General features: G+C 43.5%; 1 protein-coding gene across 3 annotated transcripts in view; it reads left to right on the top strand.

Moving 5' to 3' along the window:
• OSBPL10 (oxysterol binding protein like 10) overlaps positions 1-12,349 on the top strand; it is a 328,230-nt gene that overhangs the window by 231,153 nt on the left and 84,728 nt on the right. For all 3 annotated transcript variants that reach the window (XM_025376268.1, XM_025376267.1, XM_025376266.1), the window contains one exon: positions 6,857-7,067. In XM_025376268.1, coding sequence (XP_025232053.1) covers positions 6,857-7,067 — 211 coding nt within the window. The remainder of the gene's footprint in view (positions 1-6,856; positions 7,068-12,349) is intronic.

Below are 12,349 nucleotides of genomic sequence, written 5' to 3'. Positions count from 1 at the left end.
CAATCACAACACGAGTGAGAAAAGATCTTATCTGACACCGAAACTGAGAGTGAATAAAAATGTTAGTTTCACTGGAAAACTGCCATGCCCATTTGTGTATTCACTGCCTCTGGCTGCGTTCAAGCTACAGTGGCAGAGTTGAGTAGTTGCCACAGAGACCATACTGTCTGCAAAACCTAAAGTGTTGACTACGTGGCCCTTTACAGAAGTCTGCGGAGCCCTGCAGTAAGTGCATTGACGACCTGGTGGTCACTGTTTTTGAGATCCTGCCTTCTTCTGTTTACCTTTTCTTTGTTTGTTTCCTTTGGTTTATAGTATACAGTGTGATATTCCTTATATTGGTTTCTCCCTTCTCTTTCTGTGCCTTTTTCCTTTCTTCTTCTTCTTTGTAACGTTGTCACCTGTTTAGCCAGCACCCTCTCCCCATTGGAGCTGGATCCCTCTTCCTTCCGCTCATCTTGTCTGTTATTGCCACCGTCACTCTCTTAGCCCTACTGAGAGAAATGTGTATTTGGAAGTTCTGTACACTCGATGGGGGTTTTCTTTCTTCACGCCCCTGAAACGGGGTTAACAGATATTTGGCAGTCACGAACTGTTTGGGACTGGCCTACACAGGATTGTGTTTGTGGGTATGAGGAGCAGTGTCCCAAGGGGCTCAGGACCCTGCCTGAAGGGAACGCTTGGAGGGCTATCATTTTAGGGGTATGTTGTGCCAGGAGGTGTAGAATAAGGGACATAGGCTGGGAATTATAGGGCGAAGGTAGAATGTCAGGTAGGAAAACTCAGCAGCTCATTGAGAGAAGACAAAATTGTTCAGGGGTGAGACCAGGACTGACTGTGCCCCAGCACTCAGAAGTTTGGAGAAGGGAGTTGCGATTGGAATGCCAGCTCTCCACATATCAACTTATCATTTGTTAATAAGACAAGACTAACTATTGTTGGCCACTGTGAGGGAAAACACCACCTCCGCAGGGTGCTGGCTGTGTCTCCAAGCCGGGAAGGCAAGGTCAGCATTTATCAAGAACTGGAAGTTTGGTTTACAATGTGGAGACTTGATTAGGATTAAGATTAAGAATCATGATTTAACAGTTCAGGATTAGTGAAAACAACAAGGCAAGGATTTTGAGGCAAGACATTCAAAGACTTTTAGAGGACAGAGTGTTGATGGTTTTTATTAAAGAGTTGATGGCCATTTGGGGAAGTTCCTATAATAAATTATCCAACCATTTCTGGGATGGAGTCTCCTGGAAAATTAAAGTAATGCTCATGAGAGGAGTGGAGTAGGATGGTAAAGCCATGTTAATGCAGACAGTAAACTGTGTGTGTGTGTGTGTGTGTGTGTGGTTTTGGTTTAAAGATCCATGAAGTGGCCGGGAATGGTGGGTCACGCCTGTAATCCCAGCACTTTGGTAGGCCGAGGCAAGCAGATCACCTGAGGTTGGGAGTTTGAGACTAGCCTGATCAACATGGAGAAACCCTTTCTATACTAAAAATACAAAATTAATTGGGCGTGGTGGCACATGCCTGTAATCTCAGCTACTCGGGAGGCTGAGTTAGGAAAATTGTATGAACCCGGGAGGTGAGGCGGAGGTTGCGGTGAGCTGAGATCGCGCCACTGCAGTCCAGCCTGCACAATAAGAGCGAAACTCTGTCTCAAAAAAAAAAAAAAAAAAAAAAAAAAAAAAAAANGGAGGCTGAGTTAGGAAAATTGTATGAACCCGGGAGGTGAGGCGGAGGTTGCGGTGAGCTGAGATCGCGCCACTGCAGTCCAGCCTGCACAATAAGAGCGAAACTCTGTCTCAAAAAAAAAAAAAAAAAAAAAAAAAAAATCCTTGAAGCATAGCTTTAAAGCTTAGGTGAGGACATTGGCCAAGTGAAAAAGTGCCTACGTTAACCAAGGACTGATCCCCTGACTCAGAGGGGAACTTAGCGGGGACTCAGGAATGCCACCAGACTGAAGAGAAATGCCAAACCAAGGCCATCTGGTACGTGGCATCAAATTGTTCGGCCTCCTTCCAAGCCGGACAGATTGAGTTACTGAAGGCACTGGGGCACCGGTTGAGGCTCTGCCAACCAGAGAAGCAGCTTTGGTTTCTTTAGGGTTAGGAATATTTGTTTAGGAGCCGCTTTATGCTGAGCTTTTGGAGGGTAATGGAGGAGTGACTGAAGTTGTCAAATTTGTTGACATCTGACCCATCAGGATTGGACTTTTCAGGGGCCTCTGAAACCTGCACCAGGGTTTACAGCTCAGAAAAATCCGAAGCAGTCTAGACAAATGAGGCCCTTATCTTCTTGCTGTCTACTGCAGTCCTTGCTTTAGCCAGATTTGAACTTGTTGAGCTAGATACCATTGGGTTTCGATCTTTGCATCTTCGTTTCAGATTTTTTGACTTGTTTTTCCTCTTTCTGCAGCCACTGATGCTATTAACATTAACTCCTATGATTTGATTTTGTAATGCACGTGTCATCGTTTGTACTGTAAGAAACAGGTCATAGAATTTTTATTCCCTCTCTGAGAAGTTTCTTATCTGTGAAGTTCAACTTGACCTACATTTCATCTCTTTTACAACCTCAGAGTTGATATTTTCAGGTGGTTTATCTCTGAAATTTAATTTGAGGCTCTGTTTCTGTGCCCGTGTTACATCATCATGACGGCCTGATTGTGGAAGCCAAATTCCAGAAAGAAATGAAATTTTTGCTTTTTTTGCTTGTTTTTAAACAATCATGAATGATGAATGTTGGTGTGCCTTGGAGGAAGTATTTGGGGTTATAATTTGAGACTTCGTAATTAAAGTAAATGGTTCAACATTTTCTTAAAGGCTGGAAGATGTAGGTGAGTCTGTTTGCGGATGGTTGGGCTTTGCTCCTTTATTGCTAAGCTGGTAGGCACCTTGAAGGGGAGAAGGAGCCCTTTTTAAGAATTTACTGTTGGTATTTTTGGTGCATTCTGCCTTTTGGTACCACATTTATCATCTCACATGTGCCCTTAATAAAAGTGAGAGAGAGATGGACATAGCTAAAACTTATTCTCCGGAAGTCTGATGAAGAGTCTTCATCAGTGCCTCCCAGTCTTAGCAAGTGTTAGAGCAGTAATAACTGTGATGCACAGCTCCAAGGCAAGAACTCCTACATTTCTTTCAGGGTTCAATCAACTTCTTTTGGATTCTCATGAAGCTAACATAAAGTGAAGATTGGCATCGATTGTGTCATTAAAGACTAGAGTTCTGTTTCACATCTCATGGAAAATGAGAAGAAAATGAGTCTGTAGGAGGTGTGTACTGTGTGCCAATCACTATAAAGCTTGTATTATTTTTAGCCTTCAGTTTCCCAAGAAAGAAGTCAAAGCTATGAGGTGCCTGGTTATTGATGTGTTTCTAGCAAAGGGTTACTCAAGGGGGCACTGTTAGTATTTTCAACAGCAGCGTTCTTTGTTGTATAGGACTGTGCCCTGATTCAGGAGAAATTTAGCTCTCCTGGGCCCTCTGCTTTCAGTGCCATGGTTCTTCCCCAGTCATTGTAACTGCCAAACATACCCACTGCCTTTAAAGGCTACCTGCCCTTGCTATTGGCAATAGGCTCTCAGTAAATACTGATGAATGCTTTTTATTTTTAATTTATTTGTTTGTTTGTTTGTTTATTTATTTTGAGATGGGGTCTCACTCTGTTGCCCAGTCTGGAGTGTAGTGGTGTGGTCACAGCTCACTGCAGCTCCCAGCCCCCGGGCTCAAGGGATCCTCCCACCTCAGCCTCCTGAGTAGCTAGGACTGACCACAGGTGCACCACCATGCCCGGCTAACTTTGTTTTTTGTTTGTTTGTTTGTTTTGGTAGGGATGTGGTTTCATTATGTTGGCCAGGCTGGTCTCCAACTCCTGGCCTCAAGTGATCTGCCCACCTTGGCCTCCCAAAGTGCTGGGATTACAGGCGTGAGCCACCACTCCTGGCCTGAATGCTTTTTTAGAGAGCTAGTGCATGGATTCCATCTCTGAGCATGTGCATCTGTTGTAATAGAGAAGAATATCCTCCAAGGTGGTTTCATGTTTTTATTACCTAAGATTTTCATAATATCTTATGCTTATGAAATAACAATATTTATCCTATACTATATAATTGGAATAGAGTTCTTTTTGTTGATTAAAAATGAGTATATACCATATAGTTTATGGCTTGATTTTATTCACCTTTTCTCTTAAGCATTATGGCACCATTCATAATAATAAAAACATAATGTATCATGTTTCATCATGATTTCTTCTTTCTTTTCAGTACATTTTTCTAAGACAGGATTTTATGGTAGGAATTTACAGAAATGCTGACTACAAATAGCTCGAAATCCATTTCTCCCTAACTGTTAGCATTTATACATATAAATGTCAGAGAATACATAGACATTTTATCTTGTTTGAAGTTAAATTTAACTAGTTGGCAGTATTTCTTGGCAAACTGATAATGGAGGTATTATCCGTTACTAAATCTTCAGCCATATTATGTTCATCAAGTATTCTGTAGACTATATGTCATAAACGGATTCTTTTGCACTTCAGTGAGAGGAGGGAAACTTGGATTCATTCATTCATTCAATAGGTGGGTACTTATAGTACTTGGGATACATCAGTGAACAACACAGATGATGATTCCTGCTTGCACACTAGCATAAATGAATATAATAAGGAAATTACAAGTTAGTTTGGAAGGAGGTAGATGCTGTGGATAATAAGGTTGGTAAGGAAGACAGGTGTGCCTGGGGTTGGGCTGGAGGTGCAATTTTTTTTTTTTTTTTTGAGACTGAGTCTTGCTCTGTTGCCCAGGCTGGAGTGCAGTGGCATGATTCCGGCTTAATGCAACTTTCGCCTCCTGGGTTAAAGCGATTCTCCTACCTCAGCCTCCCGAGTAGCTGGGATTACAAGTGCCCGCCATGACACCTGGCTTATTTTTGTATTTTTTGGTAGAGACAGGGTTTCACCATGTTGGCTAGGCTGGTTTCAAACTCCTGACCTCAAATAATCCACCAGCCTTGGCCTCCCAAAGTGCTGGGATTATAGGCATGAGCCACCATGCCTGGCCTGGAGGTGTAATTTTAAATGAAGTGGTTTGGGAAGATTTCTCAAAAAGGTGACTTTTATTATTTTATTTTATTTGTTGATATATATATATATTTTTTTTTTTGAGATGGCATCTCACTCTGTCACCCAGGCTGGAGTACGGTGGCGCCAGCTCAGCTCACTGCAAACTCTACCTCCTGGATTCAAGCTATTCTCCTCCCTCAGCCTCCTGAGTAGTTGGGACTACAGGCACCTGCCACCATGGCCAGCTAAGTTTTGTATTTTTAGTAGAGATTGAGTTTCACCATGTTGGCCAGGCTGGTCTCAAACTCCTGACCTCAGGTGTTCCACCCACCTCCCAAAGTGCTGGGATTACAGGCGTGAGCCACTGCACCCACCTAAAAAGATGACTTTTAAACAAAGACCTGAAGAAGAAATGAGTACTTACTGAGCTTTCCTTATTTAGAGGCACTGTTTTAGGAGCCAGAATGGCTAGGTAGATCTTCTGTAATCTACAAAAAAACAATTTGCATGGCCAGATTATGGATGTGTACACTAAGATGAGAACGCTCAAACCACAGCTGTGGAACATGTCTCTTAAAATTAATCTTTTTTAAAAAAATCATTTTGAAGTAATTGCCAGTAGCAGGTATTTGTTTCAAAAGGAAAGAGAAAAAAGGCTAAGCAAAAAAGGAATGAGCTTTGTGTCCAAGTCCAGCAGTCCTTACAGAATTACTGCTTCTTCCCACTGGTGACATCATGGTGACAAGGATCCTCCAAGGGTGACAGTGACAAAGCAGGAGATGTTGCTTCAAATAAAAACAGCTTTTGTGGAGAAGCTTAAAACACAGTGGACCGGAGAACAGGAATTTACTGCTGCTTCTGATGTCAATGGGCTTTGTGACCTTGGGCGGGTTGCTTGAGCTCCTCCACTTCGTAGACCCGCTAATTATTTGTTAGACATGATGTCTAAGCACTTTATATACATCATCCTGTTTAATGGGATAAAACATGAGGAGGATGAACTTCACAAGATAACCATTAAAGTCCTTTTCTAGCTCCTGTGTTCCTTTCTTTTTGACTTGTTAGTTCAAAGACATAATTAGTCTACTGTTTGTCTTATGATAAGCTTATGAATTGAAGCCAGGCCACAAAATATGATTATTTGTCATAGCTTGAGCCATGGAGTAGGACTGGCTCTAGGATTCCTGGTTTTTCTCTGCCTGACATGTCTCGTGGTGTTAAGAAGGTCATGTCCTGCTTAGCATTTTTTATTTGCAAGTGAGTGAAGGGGGCTCAGCACTGGTTTCATTGTGATCTCCTTTGTACAAACACCAGCCCCAGATTTCCCTTCCACTCCGTGAACTCTGAACAGGACTACCAAAGAGTTAAGGGTTGGAGCTGGAGGAAAAGCAAGGAGGAAGCCTTGCTGTGAGGGACAGCCACAGCGCGCCTGCTGTCTCAGATAACCTTCTGTAGAAAAAGAACTCTAAAGGTGGTTGCAAGGACGCTTGCAATGTATTTATTATTGACTTACCTCCAGAAGATCTGTAGAATGATATGCCCAGATGGCCCTGATGGCCCCTTTTAGCTCTAAAGTTCAAAACTTCTCTTTTAATTAGAGTGCCTTTGGATAAATTTACCGAGACAGATTTCACCCAGGATTGAGTATTTATCAAAAGACGAACGTGCACCAAACACACGGAACTGACCCTCACCCAGTTTTACCCACTTCTGTGGTTTAACTGCCACCTCCCCAGCCTGTTGAAAGAAGAGCTTCTGCCCCTCACCTCCTTACTGTCGTCTTGTTTTGTAGATGATGAACCAGGTGGAAGGGCAGCAGAAGAACCTCGTGCACGCCATTGAGTCCCTGCCAGGGTCTGGCCCCCTCACTGCCTTGGACCAGGACCTGCTGCTCCTGAAAGCTACCTCTGCTGCCACCCTCAGCTGCCTTGGGGAGTGCCTCAACTTGTTACAGCAGAGCGTGCACCAGGCGGGCCAGCCCAGCCAGAAGCCAGGAGCCTCGGGTAAGACCGCCGGCAGCTCGTCCATGTTTAGGATGAGTACACACACTATGTGTGTGTGTCCCATTGTCTTCCTCCTTTAAGTCCATCCATTTCTCTGTGATCCATCCGTCTATCCTTATATCCAAGTGTTTCTACTGTGCTTCCTCTCTACTGTTTGGGATGTATTTTTATGTTACAGGTTACAAATGTAACATTTTATGAAAAATGTAATTCTGCATTCATCTCTCCTGCCCTTCCTCTACTGTTTGGGATATATTTTTATTTATAAGTTACAAATGTAACATTTTATGAAAAATGTAACTAAAATATTTACATAAAGACTATGGAACACCTTTCAGACTTGCTGGTATCACATTATAAGTCTCATTCCATTCATAACATTTGCACTCAGCATTCTGTTGTTTTGTTTTGTTTTGTTTTGTTTTGAAATAGAGTTTTCACTCTTGTTGCCCAGGCTGGAGTGCAGTGGTGCAATCTCAGCTCACTGCATCCTCCACCTCTTGGGTTCAAGCGATTCTTCTGCCTCAGCCTCCCGAGTAGCTGGAATTACAGGCATGCGCCACCATGCCCAGCTAATTTTGTATTTTTAGTAGAGACGGGATTTCTCCACGTTGGTCAGGCTGGTCTTGAACTCCCAACCTCATGCGATCCTCCCGCCTTAGCCTCCCAAAGTGCTGGGATTACACGCCTCAGCATTCTGTTTTTAAGATCCACTGGCCCCAGCACTTTGGGAGGCCGAGACGGGCGGATCACGAGGTCAGGAGATCGAGACCATCCTGGCTAACATGGTGAAACCCCGTCTCTACTAAAAAATACAAAAAACTAGCCGGGCACGGTGGCGGGCGCCTGTAGTCCCAGCTACTCGGGAGGCTGAGGCAGGAGAATGGCGTGAACCCGGGAGGCGGAGCTTGCAGTGAGCAGAGATCCGGCCACTGCACTCCAGCCTGGGCGGCAGAGCGAGACTCCGTCTCAAAAAAAAAAAAAAAAAAAAAAAGATCCACTGGCATGTAGCATCTGGTCCATTATTTCTGTGGTGTTGGGTCCACCACATTATACCCAGCCACTCTCAGATGACAGATAATGCACATTGCCTCCAGCCTCTGCCCCACTCACCTCGCTGCAGTAAACATCCTCCTGCCTGTCCCCTCACAAGGAAACCTCTGGAATACACACCAGGAGTATTTCTAGCTCTTAATCAAGAAGCTGGAGATAATAATGCACGTCCTTGAGATGCCTCAGTCCTTTTGGAGGAAGGTTTAATCAATGCGCAGATATAAAGATATTTGTGAAGATTAAGATAAAGGTAAAAATAGCTTGAGATTGGTTATGTCACATACAATTATAAAATACTATAATTAACAGAATAACAGCAGCCTTATTGTGCTTTGTTGCTCAGGGGTCACTTAATTAATGAAGGAATGAGGCAAGTTAGGTGATAGGAAGTAAAGCCCAGACTATGAGTGATAGTCTTTATATTTCATGCTTTCCCCAGCTGCCCTTTGCCCTTTGTTTCACCGAAGCGTAAACGGGACAGTTGGTTTTTCAGAGTAGACTGTGTGGGGGTAATGTGGTTTTCTCTTTGTAAAACCCACTATCATTTACTGAACTTGGCCTTGGCTACATGTTTTCTGAAATCTTTACAAAGTAGGTATGATTACGTGCATTGTTCAGATGTTATGCTGGGACACGGAACTATTAAACAACTTGCCCAAGGCCACCCAGCTAAGTGGCAGAATGAGAGCAGGACCAGGCTCTTTCCGCTGTGGCAGGTGTCTTCCCGGCCTGGGGTTCTTTGTTCAATCCAGAACAACCACTCAGTGGGTTCAGTCCCCCAAACTGAGGCTGGGAACCGTGTCTTGTGAGCGTTGTAATTCTCTCAAGGCAGGTGTATATATGTTTTTAAAAAATAATTTCAGACTTTAGAAAAGTTGCAAGAATAGTATGAAAAATGCTCATATATCCCTCTACAAATTCCTTAAACAGTAACATGTTATGATGTTTACTTCATCTTTTCCCTATAGTTACATATTACAATTTTCTAACCACTTAAAAGTAAATTGCAGACATCACGTCCCTTCACTATTAAATACTTCAGTGTGTATTTCCTTTAAAAAAAGGACACTCTCCTCTAAAGACAGCACAATGATTGAAATCAGTAAATTAACAAGAGTACAGTCCTCTTTGCTGGTTATGCCATTGATAGCCTTTGCAAAATAAAGCAATCTGGGGGCAGAATCCAGTCTAGGAGATTTGCGTATATTCAAGCATGGAGCAAAGGCACCCAGACCTGCTTTTCTACCTTTCCTCTTGCTTCTCAGCCTTAAGAATGAATCCCAAATGCAGAAGCTTAATGAGGCTTTTTGACATTTTCTGATCTGGAAGGAGCCTCAGTGACCCCCATTGAGGCCTGAACGCAAATTTGGAGTGAGACTGGAAACTTTTCAAAATTTCTGTGGTCTCTTTTGCCCTGTATTGTAACTTGTAGCTTCTGCAATGTAATAGGCTCGTTCCGAGAATCTTTCACTAGTAAATACAAGCTTGAATCATTTTCTTTTTCCTAAAATTAATCCCTCTTAAAAAAACATTTCTTCAGGGCTTCCTAGGAAATTCGTTTTTTTTTTTTTTTTCTTCTTTCTAACTTTCATTGGATCTCTGGCATTTTTAAGGGCCCGGAGGAACAAAGCTCAATTGGATGCATTTCAGAGGTGGTGACAGGTTGAAATGGAAATTATTGGAGAAAGGGGAGACCAAGAAGTGTCCCTGAAATTATGTCACATCAGGTGCTACCTCCTTTATGTCCTCCCTGTGCTCTCTCTTCCACCCTTGACTCTCACTTGCCCTTCCTCCCTTCCTCCTTTCCTTCCTTCCTGATGGAGTCTCACTCTGTCACCCAGGGTGGAGTGCAGTGACACAATCTCAGCTCACTGCAACCTCCACTTCCCAGGTTCAGGCAATTCACCTGCCTCAGCCTCCTGAGTAGCTGGGATTACAGGTGCCCACTACCCCTGGCTAATTTTTGTATTTTTAGTAAGGACCGAGTTTCTCCATGTTGCCCCGGCTGGTCTCAAACTCCTGACCTCAGGTGATCCACTCGCCTTAGCCTCCCAAAGTGCTGGGGTTACAGGCAAGAGCCACCGCGCCTGGCTAGCCCACTCTCGTTCATTTGGGTTGTTGTCATCCAGAAACTTAGCTGAAAGTTGGAGAATACAGCATGAAGCATCACAATGACTACTTTGTTTCCTTGTCGTCTTACCCTTTTTACATGTCATATTCCATGTAACACAGCCCCTGAAGTTTTAAAACAACCTACTGTGTGTCTTAAATCTATGCTACACATTGGGGGAAAATAGAATTACTTCCTGCAGGAAAAACATCATAGTTGTCTGCAGTTCAAATGGAATTCCAGAATCTCAAGCTAGTGGGATAAGAGAATAGAGAATACGTTGGCCCTGGGAGTGCTGCCTTAAAATGTGTTTGTTTAGACACTTGGGGCTCTCAGGGTTGATAGTTGCTATAGCGGCTGCCTGACACACATTGATAAAAATATAATGGTTATGTCTAAGAAGTGCCAGGTTGGGCTGATGGAAATCAAAATCTCATTAAAGTGAAACGCTGGCAGGGTTTCATTTCAGTGTTCAATGGGCAGGAAGGCCCGTCTTACCTGAAGCGTAGCAAATACTCATACAGATTGTTCCTGCGTGATGGCTCTTTGCCTTCTGATCCTTGCACTGTTTTTTTTTTTTTTCTTTTTCCTTCTGTCCCTTTTGTGAATAAAAAATGATTTATGATCTTGTATATTTCATCTTGTATAGCATTTAATTGTGTCTTCTGGGATATATGTTTGCTTTGGAGCTTTTGTCTCCAAATGTTGCTCATTACGCTGTTTTTGTTTCAAACACACTGCCAACCAGACTGAAATCTGAGAATACTTCAGTATTCATCTGCCTCCCAGCTATTCATTTGGGCTCCCAGACCTGTTTCTGATGTTATCTCCAAGATATACTGGGTCTGAAGTGCTTCACTTAGCTTCCATTTATGGAGAGGTGTGTAATTAAAATTAAAAAAGTAATTTGGCCGGGCGTGGTGGCTCATGCCTGTAATCTCAGCACTTTGGGAAGCCGGGGCAGGTGGATCACTTGAGGACAGGAGTTTGACCAGCCTTACCAACATGATGAAACCTCGTCTCTACTAAAAATACAAAAGTTAGCCAGGTGTGGTTGGCGGACACCTGTAATCTCAGCTACTCAGGAGGCTGAGGCAGGAGATTCACTTGAACCCTGGAGGTGGAGGTTGCAGTGAGCCGAGATCGCACCGCTGTGCTCCAGCCTGGGGGACAGGGAAAGACTGGACTGTCTTAAAAAAAAAAAAAGGTAATTTGGCTTTTCAGTCAAGACTTAAATTATGCAGCTCTTTTGCCATTCCTGGTGGCTTCTAAATCTACTTCAGCAGCTTGATGGAGGTAAACAGCTGATGGACAGGGGACTGGGTATCTGTTTTCTCCAGCCTTCCCTGTGCTATGGGGAAGAGGCAGGCAGAACCACGCTCAGAGCTGGAAAAGGTTGTGCTCTTTGGGAGCCTGGGCTTTTTAGGTGAGTTTCAAGTGTGGGAGGGAACTGGGCCTGGAAAGTGATTTGAGGGTACGGAGTACTCTGCCCTCTGTGCTGCTGGTTGGTTTGCTATTTGCTTGCAAGCCTTAATCTAGGTAACATGGTTTGAGTTCGGGCAGATGCCTGTAACTAGACAAGCCCATTCTGGTGCCAGGTAAGAGCTGGCATTAGCAGCGTGATGGTGTGAAACAGGCTTGGGGAAGGACACTGGAGTCGCCACTGCCAGAACTAGTGACAATGGAACCTTGGCAGAATGCAGTAGATGACACAGGTGCCCTTGAAGACAAACAGGGACAAAAGATCAAGAGAATATATTTGAGAGGAGAAGAACCAGAGCAGAATTTAATATACTTTCCTGAACTCATCCTTGCAATAACGCTTCATCCTCTTGAAAGATTAGTGGGGAGTGTCAGTTAATAAGCCAGTTGCACTGGTCTTCGCATTTTGGGGTTTGGCCAAAAGGGCCAAATAGGTGAGACTGTCATAAGGACCCTTGGCTCTTCTGGCTGTTTATCTTCTTCCTTTTGCGGTGCTTTACATTTTTCCAGAGACCTCTTCAGACTTTCATTTTTCATCTGTTTTCCACCACTTAGGGACTTCCTTTGCTTTCTTTGTCTCTTATACTTTCTTTCCTGACACCTACTGCTTTTGGTGAAGATTTGCCCCACTTATAGT

The sequence above is a fragment of the Theropithecus gelada genome, chromosome 2 (genome assembly GCF_003255815.1).
Source record: "Theropithecus gelada isolate Dixy chromosome 2, Tgel_1.0, whole genome shotgun sequence".
Taxonomy (NCBI): Eukaryota; Metazoa; Chordata; class Mammalia; order Primates; family Cercopithecidae; genus Theropithecus; species Theropithecus gelada.
Note: the sequence above shows the minus strand (reverse complement) of the source record. Positions and strands in the feature narration are given on the sequence as shown.